The following is an 18,903-nucleotide window of genomic DNA, read 5'->3' as shown; positions in this document are numbered from 1 at the left end:
GAGGGGGGCAATGTGAGCATATGAGAGGACAGGGGAGAGCCTGTGTCTAGGATGAACTGAAAAAGGCCAGTGGTGTGGTGGCTCAACTTCTACTGTTTTCTGAGTCGGGATCCTTAAGTGGAACATGGGGATGCTGGTTAAATGAGACTCGGTGGTAGCCAGGGCTGGGCTGACTCAAGTCTGTCCTGTCTGTGGCAGCCGCCCATGAGGCCAATGAGCTCTCTCCAGTTCAAGGCCTGGCTCCTCGCCAGAAAGGTTTTTAGAAAAGCCCCAACCAGGAGGCTCTCTGATTTCCCCTCTTCCTGTTGGTCTGAAACTCCAGAAGGCAGAAATCCCTGGGTTTTATTCTGATGAATGAAGGTGGAGCTCAGGGGCTGCGTATTTTTAGCTCTGATAGCATCTCACAGCATATTTTCCCAGGGAAACCCTCCACTCTCCCCATTCCGCCGGAAGCTCTGGGCTAGCGAGACGGTGGGGCATCTGGGAACGTGGGAGTGGGCTGAGAAGGGAGTGGACTGAGGCGATCAGAGTAAATCAAACCAGATGGGGGTGTGGGGGTTGGCTTGGGGGGCTGGTTACTCTCCTCCTTGCCTAGAAGCAAATGGGTCTTTGTCTCTTTCCCCTTCCAGCTTTATTCACATTAGGGGAACTAGAGGCAGAAGCAGGGCCCTTCAACCATCTGCAGGGTCTGGGTCAAAGGTACCAAATACCAGATGTTTCTAAATAAAAGTTCTCAATCACACTATTGAATGGTTAGAAAATATGCTCTTTCTGACAATGAAATATACCTTTACAACACAAAAGAAGGTGCATGTCACGTTGTGGGTTTTATAGGGCAGAAAGCTGGCAGAAATATCAAAGAGGACTGAATTTACTACCATCGCATATTTCCAGGTGTTCTGTTGTTGGGCTGGTGGTGTGTGGATGGATAAAACAGAGACATCAATCAAATTTGTAAATCAATAGGCATTTACACTAGACGTTTTACCTCTCTTGCCTTCATTTCAGCCCCATTGTGTGTTATAATCAAGACCTCCCATTCCCTGGCTTTATTGAGATATAATTGAAATAAAAATTGTATCTATTTAAGGAGCACGAAGTGATGGTGCATGTGTGTGTTCACAGCGAAATGATCATCACAACCAAGTTAATTAACTCAGCCATCACCTCACAGGTTACCTTTCCATCTTTGGTGTGGTGAGAACACTCAAAATCTCGGCATCATCAGGCATTTTCTATCCTTTGTGCTCTACCGTTAGTTACACCAGATCAGACAACCTTTCTTGAGTCACTGTTCCTCTCTGGTTTTCACTAATTTTAGTTTGAAGAAATTCTGCTCTGATAAGAAGATGGCACCTGAAATTGTTGATAGGACTTTTTAAGCAATGCTTAGATTAAAAAATAAGCAAGATAGTTTACATAGCACATTCAACTCCTGCAATGGGGTCACATACAATTATTATAACGGAAAATATTATGAAACATTTTCATTTTATTACATAAATATCCCTGATGATAGAATTTTCACCATCTCTTAAAGCAGCATCTGGAACATATAGTATTTTGTGTTATTTCAAATTGTTCAATTTTTGAGATATTATAAGGAAACCTCCCTAAAAGTGGCCCGTGGCTCAGTTTGTTCTGGTCTTCCTCAAGACTATACTTTGACCAATCATGGCCAAAAAATAGTTTGTAAATAAGTTAGTTTGGCATTATTTGCATATGAATCTTCTTAGTCATGCAAAATATTTTTTGTTTCACTGTTTCGATTTCTATTTCATTGCAATGGCGTTTTTTTTTTTTAAAGATTTTATTTATTTATTTGTCAGAGAGAGAGAGGGAGAGAGAGCAAGCACAGGCAGACAGAATGGCAGGCAGAGGCAGAGGGAGAAGCAGGCTCCCCAATGAGCAAGGAGCCCGATGCGGGACTCGATCCCAGGACGCTGGGATCATGACCTGAGCCGAAGGCAGCTGCTTAACCAACTGAGCCACCCAGGCGTCCCTGCAATGGCGTTTTTGTTGCATACTTCACATGCATGTTCATTTAGGAAGGTTGGTTTCTCTAAAATTTGTAAAAATGTTTGAGTCCCCTTGGAGCAAATTAGACAGACCTAGATGCCATTGATTTTGGGGGTAATGTTAATAACAGTAAGCCATAGGGCAGACCAAATGACTATCGTGTAAATTGAAAATGAATTTTATTGCCTCTTAAGACTGCTTCTCACTTTTTTGGGGATCTTCTGTGCCTTTATTTAAAATTTTAGTGCATCCTTCATCTTATCTAAATTAAATCTAATTACTTGAACAGCATTTTCCAGCAGTTCCATTGAGTGTCTGAAAGTAGTTATGTAAAATCTGATATGTGGTTCATCAAACATTCTATCTTTGGACAAACAGCTCCATACACTGTCATATATAAATATGACCTTTTTTTTTTGTTTCAAAAACGGTGACATCATTAGAGGCACGTTGTCACTCATGTTTTCTAGTAACAAATTCAAGCTGTGTGCATTATGGGGCACAAAGATGTTCCTGCATTTTTGTCTAAAGTAGCCATTCTCGTAGGTTTGACCTCTTTCCTCACCTATGTGCCTCTGCAGCTCCAGCTTCCACGCTTTCCAAGCAGGACGCACCCCTGGTATCAGTGGCAGCACGATGCCTGAACCCTCATTACACTTGGAAGTCACTGCATTCAAGGACGTGGGCAAGAAATAAGGGAGAAAGTCTCGGCCAGGCCTGAACAGCATTGGTCACGGGGTGGGGGTGGGGGGATATTTAAGATTATAGGCTGTGGTGGGCCCCGCACTGAGTAAGGAGTGACGTAATTGCTTAATGCTATTTAATAAATGCACTTCTATGTAGGAATGTGATGTTCAGGGCTGGTAGAGTGTAGGGCTAGAGTGCATCTGATCTAAGCCAATTGGGGCCTTTTCTTGGCCAATATTTGATGCTGGAAGATTCTTTCTCTTCATTCTCTTGCTGCCTGCATCTCCTTATGTTCAAATGCTCATTTTTCAAGTTTAGGCTGAAATGGAACCTCTTCCATGAAGCCTTCCTTGATATTGCCCTCACTCTATCCTATCCCAACTGGAAAAACACTGTCTTTCCTCTGATCTTGAAAAACACTTCATCTGTCTCTAGGATCCCTTAGGATAGAGGTGCTGTTAACATACTGTCATATGCTTGGTGGTTAAGAGCTTGGGCCTGGATCCAGACTTGCTGGACTTTGAGTTCTAGCTCCTTTCCTTCCCATCTTTGCACGCTGGGCCTCAGTATCTGTATCTGTAAAATGGGGATAAATAACAGCACCCACTTCCTGTAAGTTGTGACATTTAAGTGAAGAATTTTCAGCCCTTTTTCTGATGCCTGGCATGAGGAGGCCCGATAATTGCTAGTGATCATTAGAATCACCATATTCTCTCCTTCATTCTCATTCACTGTATGCATTTTTAAAAAAAATCCCTCCCTCAACTCCAGGAGTTCCTTTAGGTCTGTGGCTATGATCAATTTTTAATCTTATAGAGAGTCTTGCAAATAGTGAGTATTCCAGATGTGTTTCTCAAAGCAATGTTCTCCCAGCCTTCGAACAAGTTCAGGGCCCCCAGAGACAGAGGCTTTTTTAGCTCTAACCTTTCTCTTCTCCAGCGTTAGGGACCAAATTGTGTCATCCTTTACCCCCTCCCCCCAGAACTCATATGTTAAAATCCTAATGCCCAGTACCTCAGACTGGGGCTGTATTTGGAAACAGAGTCTTTAACAAGGTACATTAGGTAAAATGAGGTCATACGAATGCATCTGAATGCAATATACCTGGGGTCCTGCTACAAGAGGAAATGAGGACCCAGACACAGCCAGAGGGAAGACTGTGTGAGGACACTGGGAGAAAACACCGTCTAAAAGCCAAAAAGAGACCCTTAGAAGAAACCAACCCTGACGTCACCTTAGTCGTGGATTTCTAGCTTCCAGAACAGTGAGAAAATAAACTCCCGCTGTTTAGACCATGCAGTCCATGGTATTTTGTAATGGCAGCCCTGGCAAATGGATACGCTCCACCACCCTATTTTCTCCCATCATGAAAAGGCTTCCCCTTCCATCTGAAACCCTTCAATACATTGCCAGGTCCCTCTTCCCTGATTGTGTCCAGGTGTTAGGACTGCCTGTGAGGCAGTGGTCCTTCTCCTGTGGGAGTTTTATTGTTGTTGTTGTTTGTTTGTATACATCGAACATGGATTTCTATGTTCTCGACCCTGTATTTTTCAAAGCATGTTCCATGAGAAGCTCATTAGTGCTGCTGAGAAAGGGGTTTCTGAAGTCACGGCCACTAGGTTCTGGGGTGCCATTCCAGGCTGGTTAGCACTGCAGGACTCAGAGCCCTACAGATCTTCAAGGAGGGAAAGAGCAGGAGACATTCCTCAAATCCGTGTGACCACAGAACCCTCTTTTCACTGAGCATCTCTTGGGATGAATACCAACTGCCCCCCAACTACAGCAGCTCAAATATGCAGCCTATAATGATGAGACTCCTTGGACAGGGAGACACACGGCTGAAAAAGATTTCAAGTTTGTGAAGTAGTCAGGCCCCTCGAAGTACCCCACTGGGACATTCCCGAAAATCAGGGCAGTAGAGCTGGAAGGGACCTCAGATTATTTTGTCCAACTTGAAGAAGAGGGAACCAAGGCCTGGAGACACGATAGGGTTGGCTGTCCAAGGCCATAGCCAAGGGGGAGTCACTAATGCCCTAGGACTCATCCTTGTGAATGGTCGTCGGGAAACTTGCCGCTGCGTAAAACGTGAGACTCCGTGAACCAGTGTTGGTCTTAAACACAACCTTCTAGAGTTCTTCTGGTGTCATCCTTCCTGATGAAGGTGAGAGGTACCTTCAGCCTGGAGACGAACTCCCCTGCTGCCATGCTGGGCCTTCTCCTGATCCCAGGCTCTGCTCCATCTTACTCACCGAAAGCCCTGAAAAGTCCAGTGGCCCTAAGTCTAGTTTAGGGGTCTGGCCTGGCTGATCTGTTCATTATAGTGTGCGAGCAAACACTCAGGCTTTGAAACTGGGTTCAAATCAGAATCACCACTTCCTCACTGTGTGAAAATAAATACGCCGCAGAGCCTCACTCTAGAAGGTGGGAAATAACAGATAAATTGATTGCAGCTAATTCAACAGGCAGGAGGAATGGGTTTAGCCTGGGGCCTGCACACATCAGACCTCATTAAACATTGGTTTCCTTCCTTCCTCTGAAACTAGGGATCCCTCAGTGAGACTATGAAATCCTGAAGCGCAGGAACTACTGCCTGAATCTTGGCCAGTGTCAATCAACCGGTAAAGGTAATGCCCCCAGCAAGAAAGCACTGACCTGCTGTACCCCATCTCCTTCCTTTCTCTTCAGGATGTTTCCTTACCAGCCAGTGTTCACACGACCTTCCACAGATCAAGGAACCTTGGAGTAGGACAATGAATGAGGGCCAAGACGCTGGTTTGGAAGCAGTTTTAATGGAGATGGAAATGTTTATCAACTCAACACAGGTACCCCAAAATACAAAGCAAAATATCATCTTCAGCTGCATAGCAAATATGATTTAAGAATTTAACATCATTATTTGATCACAAGCGTAAATATAAGTCACCATAAATAAATGTAAATTCATTGTACAAAAATCCCCAACAACTCTTAATACAAATATGGTACATTTGACAGTTTCTGAAACAGAATTTTTTTTTAAAACTTTTTAAAACCTAAGATTTTTTTTTTTTCCTGGTTCTTAGACACACACACAAAAAAATCAAATCAAAGGGAGCAGGAATACCAGGGAGGAAAGAATATTAAACCTGTTTGGTATTCATAAATAAATGCGCCAGCGAGCTAGGGAAGTGAAATGTCTCTCCTTAAGGTGAAGACCTCAATTTACCAGGGTCAAGTCTCTTTAAGATAACAGGATTCTATCCAGGGGTCAGATTCAGGGTTACAGACGCAGGATGGAGGGGCAGGTTGTTGAAACAGCAATCCCATTAAATGGATGATCCAAATCTCCACCAAAGCAGTGGGCAAGGATTTGGAAGAAACTCTAGGACTTAAGAGCGGGTCATCTGTCTGAAAGACCCACTGTCCGCACACAGGACTAAAGATTCAGAAGACTCTGGAGCTTAAAGATTTTACCTGGCTTTGGAATGCGGTTTCTATCATATGGTGTAGACTTTCCCTTCTGCCTTTGGGACATATCCAAGGTCATCAAGAGGAATAAACAACAACAACAACAAATCAGAATAGGAAGCGACATCTCTAGACAGGGGGATCTGCCGGTTCCTACACTGAATTGTTCTCCTGCCCCTACCAATATTTTCTTTCCTGGCTCAGAGGGAGCTCAGGGCCCAGGCTCTCGAAGGAGAGACCCTCTACAGCAGCCATCCTCAGATTTCCATGGGCAACAGAACAGCTCAGAAAGCTTGTGGAAGGTGCAGATTTCCCTACCTGATTCCCAGGGATGCAGACTTAACTGGTTTGGGGGAGAGCCCAGAATTCTGCACCAAATGCACTAACCTCAGGACATCCTGCTGGAGGCCTTTGGGTCACACGTGGTGAGTCCCATCTCTCTCCTCCCTGGGGAGCACAGTGTATCACACAAACCTGCTATAGACTGTTTCTGCCCTTTCCATGGGTTAAAATGGGCCATCTGAATGATGGTAACCATTTCCATTCATCCGCCCTGAGGGAGGGGATCATTGTTGCTCTATTTTCACATTTTTCTTTTTTGTCCCTGGATTCAGGGAGAGATATCAAATGTCTCACTTTATATTTTCTCACAAGCTCAGGGTCACAGGCTCCCTTTGAAGAAGAGGAGCTCTGTAATGAGACATTCATTCCCAAAGGCGTCCATCCTTCTCAACAGTCTCCCCATGCTCGGTGGGAGATTCTGCAAAGACTTTGGGTTCTGTTGGAGAAATGGAAGTAGACAGGCCCCTGTGATAGGCGTATGCCTCGAAATCTAGGTTAAGGAACACTGGGGATGTTGAGAGCAGAAGATAAAATATCTTAAGAATTTCTCAGCTTCTAGGACAATGCAAGTCCCGATTCACTAAAACAGGACTCCTTTTCTGGAGTGTATCCTGGTATTAAAAACTCATTGACAAGGACTATTTATATTCCTCACCCCCCTGACCCAATACATTTTGGGCTGTTGTTGAAATAACCCCTTAATATTTTCTTTCTCGTGGGAGCTTTCCTTGATGAGAGAGTGTGCAGAGAAGCCGTCCCGAATGTGGTCACCGGCTGCTGCTGCGGGCAGCACGCGCCTGACTTGTCCAGGGCTGTGTTCCCACCATCCGCGGCCCTGGGCACCTTGCTTCTCACAGTATTTGCTTCATGAATAAAGGAACCACCTCGTCATCAAACTGAGATGGTCCCACAGCTTTCTGTCTGGGGCAACGGAATTTCTGGCTATGTCAATAAACATTGCTTCCGCACAGCAGGCTGGACCACCTTTCTACCCGAATTCCAGTCAGTGAGACACGGTTGTGAATGTGTTTCTGAGTCCTCTCTAGGAGCGCCCTGAGAGGGGAGTGTGTTTTGGGGGAGTCCGGGGAAGGCCAGAGCCAACACCATCTACCATGGTGCCAGTACCAGGAAGCTCGTCTTCTGTTTCCTGTGGCTCTCAGCGTCTGGTCCACAAGTATTGTTGGTGGTCGAATCCTCAGCATCCAGAGTAGGAGGAGAGGCTGCCTGGGAAAATGGGGGTTGGGGGAAGAGGCACAGGAAATGAAGAAGCCAGGAAGTGGAGACACGCCTGTCAGGTTGGGCTGATATCTGATATCTTGGGGTATAGCCACGCTCTTTTCTCCATCTCTGAGACTTCACTCTGAGGTCGCGCGTGAGCCCTGGGAAAGAGGTCACCATCCGGGAGGAGGTCTTGAGAAGCAACCATGGATGTGGGGTGGGGCTGTGAGATGGAGAAGGGGTGAAACTAGGGCTCTTAACACAGCTGAGGGGAAAAAAGAAAAGAAAAGCACATACTGCCCTGTTTCTTTTCATTTTTTTTTTTTTTTCATTGATGCTATGGAAAAACCACCATGGAGATGTCATGGGACAGCATGCACAGGCCCAGCCCTTGGGAGGCGTAGATGTGTTTGGGGAGGTTCTTATTTGCTTCCAGGCTGATCCCCTACGCTGTCCAGCCGGACCCTGCTGCAGGCTGGCCATGGCTTTCTCTCTCCTGCTTCTTCTCCTCCTCCAGGTCAAGGGTCTGCAGGCCCTTCCACCTAGCAGGTCGTGGCCAGGGACTGGTGGATGGGTGGCTGGAAGCAACGCACGTGCTCTACGGTGGAACTGTCTGTCTCCACGGACTTCATGTACTTGTTCAGGATGGCAAAAACCTCATTGTTCAAGATCTGGTACTTCCTAATTCTGTCTGCCATCTTCTTCAGGGGCTGCAGAAGGACAGGGATGTGCAGGGTTGGGGCAGGAGGAGGGGACAGAGAAATCAAAAGCAAGAGCAAGAAAACGCAGTGAGGTTGGGGTCCTGGGTCCCGAAGCTTCGATGATCATGTCACTCTCTTGCTTATAGGCCTTCTGTGGGTTTCCAGAGCTTAGCAGTCAAATGTTAACTTGGCCATAAAACCCTTTGTGAGTTTCAAGATTTACTACCAGGCCCTAAAACTCTTTGTGAGTTTCAAGACTTACTACCAGGCTACAATAATCAAAACAGTATGGCACTGGCATGAAGATAGGCCTATTGATCAATGGAATAGACAGTCCAGAAATAAACTCTTCCATTTATGGTCACATGAATTTTCATAAGGGGGCCCCAAACATTCAATGGAGAAGGGGTGGTGTTCTCAATAATTTGTGCGGGGGGTGGGGGTGGGGGGGTGGGCAAGAATGGCCAGCAAGCTCTAGGAGGATCTGTTTACAGGAGAGATACGGTATGCTAATCTGCATGTTCTACGAGCTCTGCTAAACATAGCCTAGGGGACAATGCATACATCTCTTTAGATCACAGGGTGGCTGTTTGGGCTAAGAAAGCTTGGGAAGGCAACTCCCCACGGGCATTCCTACCACTGCTTGGTCACGCAGGCCTCTGCATTCCAAAGGCCTACACCCTTCTCCAAAAGCTTCCATCGCCCCCAGTGGCCTCCATTACATGTAACACAGTGGCCTTGTGTTACATTTCAGCAAGCCCGGTATTCTGGATGACGACATGCTCTACATTAACCCCAACATTGGGAAAACTGGATATCCACATGCAAAAGAATGAAGCTGGATCCTTACCTTATATGATATACAAAAAAATCCCCTACAACAACAGCAACAACAACAAACTTCAAAATGGTTTAAAGACCTAAACATAGGATCTAAACCGTAAAACTCTTAGAAGAAAACACAGAGGAAAATCTTCATGACATTGAATTTGGCAATGGTTTCTTAGCTACGACACCAAAAGCCCAAGTAATAAAAGAAAACATAAATTGGACCACATCAAAATTAAAGACTTATCTGCAAAAAGGATACTATCGACAGAGTGAAAGGGCAACGCACGGGATAGGAGGAAATGTCTGTAACTCGAATATTGGATAAGGGATTAATATCCAGAATATATAAAAAAACTTCTACACCTTGACAACAACCCAGTTACAAAGCGAACAAAGGACTTGAATAGACCTGTCTCCAAAGAAGACAAATAGCCAATAAGCAGGTGAAAAGACGCTCGACATCACTAGTCGCTAGGGAAATGGGAATCAAAACCAGAACGAGAGAGCACTTCACATCCATTACGATGGCGAGGACCCCAAACCCCAGAGAGCAAATGCTCGGAAGGCTATGGAGAAACTGGAACCCGCGTGCATTCCTGGCGGGAATGTAAAGCGGAAACAGTATGGTAGTCCCTCAAACACGAAAAATGGAATTAACACGTGATCCGGCAAGCCCACTTGTAGGCAGATACCCAGAAGCAATGAACAGGGGCTTGAACAAGCATCTGTACGCCCACGATCCCAGCAGTGTACTCACAAGAGCCAAAAAGTGGAAGCAGCTCAAGTTCACTGAAGGAGGAGTGGGTAAATGTAACGTGGTGTAGACATATAATGGAACATTACTCAGCCTTCAAAGGGAAGAAATTCTGACGCAAACTACCACATGGTGGCCTCAGGCACGTCACGCTTAGGGAAACAAGCCAGCCATGAAAGGATAAAGACTGCAGGACTCCTCTAATCTGAGGTTCCTAGAGTAGTCAAATCCTAGAGACACATAGCGGAAGGGTGCCTACCGGAGGCCTGGGGGAGTGGAGTTAGTGTTTGATGGGCGCAGCGTTTCCGTTTGGGAAGCTGAGAATGTTCTGGAGGGAAATGGTGGGATGTACACGTACACTGCACTGTACATGTAATGATGGTTAAAATGGCAACGTTTCTGTTTATGTATGTCCTACCACAACAGCAACAAAACACAAGAAAACAAAAAACACCCCTTTAAGAGGTAGTTCCTGCTTCCTTCTCCTTTCAGCTGGTCCCGGAGACCCACTCTTTGTTGCAGCCGTTCCCCCTCACATCTCTGAGCCTTTGCGGTAGCTAGCTGTTCCCTCTGGAAGAGCACCCCCAGCCTGCACCTCATTTTTGGCTGGTTATTGGCTGGTGGTCATTCTGGACTCAGCCCAAGCATTGCCTCCACAGGAAGCTCCTCTCTGCCTACCCTCCCCACCTGTCGTCTGGGCCCAATTTAGATAGCCCTTCTCAGTGCCCCCACAGCAGCCCCGCTTACCCCATGGCAACGCTCCTCCCAAACCCATGCCTGCACTTCCGTGTTCAGTGAGAGTCTGTGTGCATGAGGCGCCAGCATCGGCGGTCTGACCGGCACAGGGAAGGGGTAACTCAGGTCTGGAGCCCGGCCCAGCCCTGCAGGGTGGCCTGATTCATCCCAGCAGGTTATGAGCAAGTGACTCAAGGCTTCTGACGAGAAGGTTGCTGGCTGCTGAGCATCTTTGTACCTACCCATGGTGTGAGGACTTGGCCTCCATAAGCAGCTTGCCCTCTTTTTCAGATGAAAGCCTGCTTGTCAGGCCTGGCCCAACTTCCCAGGCCCCAGCCCTTGGCTGCTTACCACATTCTTAATGACCTCATCCTTCCCGTCCTGCCTCTGGACTTTCAGCAGGTGGTAACAGAAGTCAAACAGGTCGAAGCGACGTTGCTGGCCCAGCAGGACGATAATGGAGCAGCCGGCCCAGTTCAAACCATCACCAAAACATTGCCTGGGAGTGGGGAGAGGAAGCAGCTGGAGTGAGGGGCACAGGAGGGTGAGGGAAGGCCCTCATCTTGGGCCAGGAGTAGAGAGGGAGTGAGCCAGTCCCGGGGCCAATCCTCTTAATCTGTAAGGTGGGTACAAGGGAAGATGCAAGTGTACATTCATTTGTTCCAGGGACCATGGTTATAAGTCCCTCTAGCCACAAAGAGGTGTCAGCCTGTTAGCCACTGATGTAAGAAAAAGAAGACAATTTTGCAGGGAAAAGATTCAACTAGTCTTTGAGATTTCTGTGGCTGATTAGAATTCCGATGAGATTCTGTCCCGCCTCTGTGAAGGAGCCAGCAAATGCTTGGGAAGGAAGGACCATCTGAAACCAGAAGCCCAGGTGGCCCATGTAGGCTGAGAGGGTGGGGACAGGGTGTGGGGTGCTGGCGTGTGGGGTCTGGGAGCGCTCTCGGTCTGGCAGAGCTCGGCCGACTCTCTGCCAGCTCTCACTGGCATCCTGGGCAAGTCCAGAGGCTGTGGGGTCATCTCTCTGCTGTTTTTCTTATCCTCAAGCAGCAGCTACAGCCCAGCGGGCAAGTTTCCTTGCATCCCCATCAGTCTGGCTAGAAGTACAGGCCCAGCAGCTGCTCTGAAAACAGCTGGCCCAGCCCAGCCTAGCCCCAAAACCACTTCCTCAGGGAAGCCTTCTCTAGCTCTCACTGGCTTGTTCTCGAGAGCTCTTGGCTCCTGGATGGCAGGATTGGTGTCTGAGCACTGGTGTCCGTCCAGCACCTCGCACATCATAGGTCTTCCATAAACAGCTGGTGGGCAACCCACCCCTGCTCCCCATTCTAGTTGAGCCCTGGTAGCCTAGAGACTCTTGGTGAGAGGAGACGTGCAAGCTGGGCAGTGAGCCAGCCTTCCTTGGGGGTACTCACTCAGCTGTGAACTCGTTGGTCCCCACAGGGATGCAGTAGACGAACTGCATGGCACTCCAGAGCCGGTGGAACTCCACGCACTCGTCGACGTGCATGACGCCGTTGGTGGGTGGGGGGCCCCGCCAAATGGGGTCTTGTAGGTAGCTCCGAATGCGTGTCAGGATGACCTCGAACATGGACAGGCCACAGCACAGCCGCTCCTTGGTCAGCAGGTCGCCCTCCCGAGCGATGGCGATTTGCTGGGAACAGAAAAGTGCATCAACCATTTATCCTCACCCCAGACCTCACTTTCTACCTCTCACCAGAGATTCCCATACCCCGGAGCTGGCTGTATCTGGCATTCACTCACCAGTGTGGATATCTTGCCCAGAGCTGGGCACTAACTTTGTAAGCCCCCGTGCAATAGAGGGATCTTGTGGTAAGACTTACTTGGGGCAAGTGAAATCTAGGTGGCATCAAGGACTAAGAGTCAAACTAAAAAAAAATCCAGTCTACCACATAATGAAATGCCATCGACCTACTGCAAAGACGGATGCTACTACTACTAGTTTACACTCACTGAGTGTGTGTACAATACATCAGGTCCAAATTCCTCATGTCAACACCATGAAATCGGTGCCATTGTTATCCCCATTTGACAGATAAAGAGACTGAGGTTCAGAAAGGGAGCCACTGAGTGGTAAAAGCTGGCATTTGAATCCTGATAGTCTAGATGTACGGGTTAAATCCTTATGTGAATATAGAGCAAATTTCAGAAAAGCTTGTATACTACAGTCCTATTAAAAACATCAACAACATAAAAAAAAATTAAAAAAGCCAGAAACATCAACAACATGCAATCACACAGACAAACAAACAAAGCCATATGTGAGGTGTATGTTTCTGTGTGTCTAAACTAGTTTAGAAGGAAACATCAACTGTGGGAGCAGATGGGATTGGATAAACAGGCAGGGTTTTCACTTTTTACTTTAAATACTTTAGCACAGTTGAATGTTCTGCAGTAAGCATATGTTACTCTTAAAATCTGCCACTGATTTTACAGCATCATTTCCTCCCATTAGAAGTCCTCTGACCCTCATAAACTATCTCCATCAATAATTTAAACTAGTTTCGCACCTGGGGTCTGGTTATTGCATCTCTAATAATCAGATGGCTAGACCAGCACATCGAAACACATTACTGTCTGCATTATGAGCAAAAATGCCTAGGGGTAGAGGTCTCAAAACCACCTGCAAATAGTAGATAGATATTAAAATCTGAGGTCAAAGGAAGGTCTCCAAATCTAGGGACAAAGCTAGAGAAGGCTGGCCTCGGAGATGGAGAGGTCCACGGGGCGCTGGTGGGGTCAGCTCCCCAGAGGGAAGTCTCCCCAGAGAGCTCATGTTACAGAGTGCCTGCGGGGGGGGGGCACCTGACTTTCCCCTGTGAGTTCCGTCCTGGAGCCCCCAGAAGGAGGGCAACCCTTAAATTAATCCACAGAGGGAAATAAATCAGGAAGCACAACATGAGAGCCTGTTAGGAAAATGGGCCAGGAGCTCAGTTGTCATGACAACTATAAACTGAGAGAAGTCCAGGACAAAACCGTGAATTGGGGAAGATGAGTTTGACAATGTGTTTCAAGCATGAAGCAGAGGGAACTCTGATTCATGGTGATGCATCTTGCTTCCCTAGGCAGAGAAAGCTCCCGAGCAGAGAAGAGATCATTCAGGTTGCCACAGGTGGCTAGAAATAGGTCTTTAAAAAAAATCCTGAGCCATGGGGAGCCTGGGTGGCTCAGTGGGTTAAAGTCTCTGCCTTTGGCTCAGGTCATGATCCCAGGGTCCTGGGATGGAGCCCCACATCGGGCTCTCTGCTCAGCAGGAAGCCTGCTTCCTCCTCTCTCTCTCTGCCTGCCTCTCTGCCTACTTGTGATCTCTGTCTGTCAAATAAATAAATAAAAAATCTTAAAAAAAAAAAAATCAGAGCCTAGTGCTTGATTCTGTTCTTACCAGGCAATACTCTGTGCTGGTATTTGGACCCTGAAAGGCCTCTCCACTCAGAGTGTGCCAGGTGCAAGGAAGATGGTCAGTAAAAACATAAAGGACCCATATTTGTTCGCAACTCATGAATATTCTTCTTTGTAAATTAACACACAGACTTCTGGTTTAAGAATTAATCTCCTGTGCATCTAGTTAGTGGGAATCAATCCCCAAGGCCTGACAATCGTGGTAGGGAACTAAAAATTAGCCATGGGGTTTACAAATCTGCAGATAGACTTGGAACTCTTGTGACCTCCCACAACAACCAACCAAAAAGGGCCCCCGACAGAACACGTCCAGGGGCTTTGCTGTTCCTCAGAAAAGTGTTCACCCTTCAGTTTCTCCTGGGAACTGGAAAAGTAACACAGTAGCTTAGGTCACTATGGAAAAACACTTCCAAAAAGTCAATAAGAAAATAAAAATCTCCCACAAACCCCATTACCTAGAAATGAGGTTTCTTAGGATACTGATCTATGATTTGTGTTAATGTATGTGAGTGTGCGCACACATCTACAGCTAACAATTTGGATCAGATTATCTTGCTTTTTTTTCTCTTCAGATAGCAGCAATCTACAAAGCCATTTCCTTCAATATTTTCAGTAACATAATTTTTTAATGGCTACAGAAAGTGGCCACTGATAGAGCCACCATTTATCAAGTCTTCTATGCTTAATGGTTATTTTTAAGTGTTTACAATTTTTCATTATTACAGATAATTCTTAAGCAACCGTCCTCATACGCAACCCTTTTTAAGCTTGTCTCTGATTATTTGTTTAGGATTAAATCCTAGAAATAGAATTCTGCAGTTGAAGTGGGTACATATTTTAAAAGGCTTTTGCAACATAGTAGCAAACTAGTCTGAAGGAAAGCTGAGCCACTCTGTACCATCCCCTTCTTATAACTTCCCTAGCTCTCTCTTATCAGTAAGGAAAGTTCTCTGCCAACTTGAGGGATGAAAAATTATACCCCTTCTTCTAATTTCCATTTCAGTGATTGCTGGTAAGGCTGAACACTTTTCTGTTTTTTAGGGTGTGAGTTTTCTTCCGTGTCCTTTTTCCTTTGGGTAGGTCTATCCTTCCCTTCTTGCTTTGAAAAAGTGCATTGAACTGTTTGCAGCAAAGGCCCCCACTTTGTGACTTGGTGTTATATACATATATATTGTGTGTGTTTCACATAAATTTCATCCATTTCTTTTCTGTTCTACTCAGTGCAGGATTTTTCTCTCTTTCTGCCATACTTTTCTGAATTAACAAGAGAACAAAAAAAGCATCTGTGAAAATAAACATGGAAATACATTTCTGTATGGAATACTTTGATTACATTTAGTACACTCTGGAGGAAAATGATAACTCGACAATCCTTTCTATAATGCCTGTGATTTTTGAAAAATTTTTTTTTACTCATTTTTGTTCATCATGACATTCATGAAAGGCAACAAAGGCAGCAAAGCAGCTCTTAGCCCATTTCACAGGTGGGAAGACAAAGACTGAGATAGTAAGTGGCTAGCCCCAGATTGTGCATCAGTTCAAGTGTGAAGCTGGGACAAGAACCCCTGTCTTCTGACCTCCTGCCAGAGTGTGCTTTCATGAGAGCACCTTAGTATGTCCCAGAAATAAATGGAAATAGGGCAATACCATTAAAACCTCTTGACTTTAAACTACGTGGCAGAATCTCCCCGTCTTGGACTGAGATATTACGTAAGTCCCCTACACTCCATTGAGCGTGCAAGGTAATATTTTGTTAACTTTTCTTTGGTCTATGGGATGACTAAGTTTCCTTGAGGGCCAGTGAATAGAAAACTGGTACTTCCTTTGCAGCAGAGTGTCTAGGCTTTTGTTTGAGAAAAACTTGGCATTTGACAAATTGAGATTTCTATCCATCCCAAGGAAACTGTGTTCACCAGAACAGGGAAGGAATTCATAGTCTCCTAAGTGGAAACACATGCCAAACCCTGGGTGCGAGAGGCCAGATTCTTGTAGGATGACACCAACGGCAGAGCAGACACATTTCTATGTCGCTGGCTTGGGGGATTTCTCCCTAAAAGGAAATCTTTCGAGGACTCCTCTGTTCAGCCTCTGAAGGCCAAAAAAGAAAATGCGTGCACTCCACAGGGTCTGAAATCTCTCTGTGGTGACTCAAAGAACCCAAATACCACTGAACATTTAGTCACTGTTTGCAGGAGGAAGTGGGTGGCACGCAGGTGGTCTGGCGAGGGTTGCTGATCGGGGAACACCTGAGCGGATCTCGTCCTCAATGTGCTCCAGATACTTGCCCTGATTTCTGAGTGAACAGGCTGCCTTCTGCCCCCTGCTGAGGATCTGAGCCCTTCAGGCTCCTCTGCTTTTGTGATGAGAGCAGAGAGGAGCCCCAGAATGGAAGTTCAAGTACAGATTTGAATCCTAACCCTTCTACACAGTTGGCAAAGGCAGGAAACAGACTACCCCAGCTTGTCCCACCACAGTGCCCCATTTCCCTTTCTCAGAAATTTCTCCCCTGCCCACCTCCCTAAAATGGGCAGATTACTCAAATCACTGTGAACAGAGACACAGCACATGCTTTTGGCCACCTCCCTCCTCTTTTCTCTTCCTTCCTGACTCCTGCCACAGTCTGAGTTCTCTGAGGCAGGGGTCCTTCCCCACTTGTCTCCATGTTCAGAGCAATACTGGTTTGTAAAACTTAAGTTTATATTCCAAGATTTTATTTTAAGTAATCTCTACACCCAATGTGGGGCTCAAACTCACAGCCCCAAGATCAAGAGTCGTGTGCTTTACAGACTCAGTCAGCCAGGCGCCCCGTAAAACTTAATTTTAATTACAGAATTAGCCTATGAGCTTATTCACTTTGGAAAATATTTGAACACTACAGAGAAAGCTGAAGTCTCCTGACCCAGGAGATCATCATCCCATCACTGTCTCTCTCATCTCTCTTCAGAGGGTCCTGCCATAAGGAACCATAAGTATTATCATGTTTTAGGAATAGTTTCACTGGTAGGGTTTTTGTATGTTTTTTTCTCCTAACCACATGCTTACGCTCTGTCCACACTGATGCACCCAGACCTCATCTTTCCTTTCCATTATTATGTACCAAGTAGTCAATGTTTAGATAACTTTTCCACATTTTATTTAGTCAATCCTCTACTGGTTGTCTCTAGTTTTTGCCTTAACGAACAATGCTACAGTAAACATCTGTGTTCTTGCAGGTGTTTTTCTAGCAAAGATACCCAGAAATGAACTGCTTCTGGTTCTCAGGGCGTGTGGAGTTTTAATTCTGAGAGTTGACTTAGCAGAATTCTTGATATCGAACAGGATCATAACAGATGCTTGTCTGACTTCCTTCTTATTTGACACAATAGCTGATAGATGGCGTAGAAGAAAGAACTCAGGCCTGGGAAATAGCAAATCTCCTTCCAGACCCGACCCTGCCACTAACAGGCTTTGTAGACATGCTTCCCTACCCTCTCTGTGGGCCTCAGTTTCCCAGTCTGTAAAATGAAGGGGTTGGACCAACTGCTCTCCCTCTCAAGTTCCTGTTGGTTCTCAGAGTCTGGGGCAGAAGGGTCCTACCTGGGGGGTCCCCAGCCGCTCTATCAGAGGGACGAGGTGAAGTGGGGCATACTTGGCTTCCAGGCGTTTCATGCGGACCTCCAGACGCTCCCCTTCTGCAAAAGAAGCAGTAGAGCAGAAAATGAGACTCAGGGTACCCTGGGGGAAACTGAGGAAGGGAAAACTCTCAGAGGACCACTGACCAATCTGTGCTCCCAAACTTGGACCGACTGTGCGGAACTGCTCTCCTTTGTTCTAAAGTGTGATTCAGAACTCACTACAAGGAAAAACATTCTGGTGTCTGTCCAATGACAGAATTATCAGCCTTATGGGGTGGTGAGTTCCCCATCATTCGGAAGAGTTAAACCAAGGCTAGACAGGAATGCACTAGGAATGGTCTAGAAGGACCAAGGAACGAGGCCTGAAATGTCACTTCCAATGCTGCGATTCTATGAATATTGAAGAGCTGCCCAAAGCTTTATTTAACCTTTTCCCTTTCTGATGGCAGATCTGAGTTTATTGGGATTAAGTGAGTGTCAAGTTCAAAGGCAAGTTGGCTATTTAGCTGTTGTTAGTGGTTTCTTACCTTTGATGTAGACTCTAGGCAAGATGTTTTGGAAGGGTGCAGCATGGAGCAAATCACAGACTTCCTCCTGAGACTGCAAACAGAGATGGAAGGAAAGAAAGGAAAAACAATTCTCATTTTCTTTTATTTATTTAAAGATTTTATTTATTTATTTGACAGAGAGAGATCACAAGTAGGCAGAGAGGCAGGCAGAAGCAGAGAAAGGAGGAAGCAGGCTCCTTGCTGAGCAGAGAGCCCGATGTGGGGCTCGATCCCAGGACCCTGGAATCATGGCCCAAGCAGAAAGCGAAAGCTTTATTTAACCCACTGAGCCACCCAGGTGCCCCAACAATTCTAATTTTAAACCATGAAGAATTTTCATTCCTAGAACTTTGAGCACCACGGTCAGCCAGGGTTCGAATTCTGGCTTCTCCTCTTACTAGCTGTGGCACCTTGGACAAGTTGCTTAACCTCTTTGAGCCTATTTGTCTGCAAAATGAGGACCAGAATAGTACTTATTTAATGAGTCTTTGTAAAGATTGAGTGAGAGAATGCATAACCTTTTAGCATGACCCCTGACACATAATGAGTATGCAATGCACTTCCATTATAATCTTATGAAGAATTTG

General features: G+C 46.0%; 1 protein-coding gene across 3 annotated transcripts in view; it reads right to left on the bottom strand.

The window, feature by feature from the left end:
- Positions 1–5,475: 5,475 nt before the first annotated feature.
- Positions 5,476–18,903, bottom strand: part of CYFIP2 (cytoplasmic FMR1 interacting protein 2) — a 124,914-nt gene continuing 111,486 nt past the window's right edge. For all 3 annotated transcript variants that reach the window (XM_047729268.1, XM_047729270.1, XM_047729269.1), the window contains exons 27-31: positions 18,296–18,368; positions 17,731–17,825; positions 12,150–12,388; positions 11,086–11,233; positions 5,476–8,423 (exon numbers count right to left, since the gene is read on the bottom strand). In XM_047729268.1, the coding sequence (XP_047585224.1) occupies positions 8,256–8,423; positions 11,086–11,233; positions 12,150–12,388; positions 17,731–17,825; positions 18,296–18,368 (723 nt within the window). In that variant the 3' untranslated portion in view covers positions 5,476–8,255. The remainder of the gene's footprint in view (positions 8,424–11,085; positions 11,234–12,149; positions 12,389–17,730; positions 17,826–18,295; positions 18,369–18,903) is intronic.

This window comes from Lutra lutra, chromosome 5 (assembly GCF_902655055.1).
Source record: "Lutra lutra chromosome 5, mLutLut1.2, whole genome shotgun sequence".
NCBI classification, from domain to species: domain Eukaryota; kingdom Metazoa; phylum Chordata; class Mammalia; order Carnivora; family Mustelidae; genus Lutra; species Lutra lutra.
This window is presented reverse-complemented; position numbering and strand designations above follow the sequence as displayed.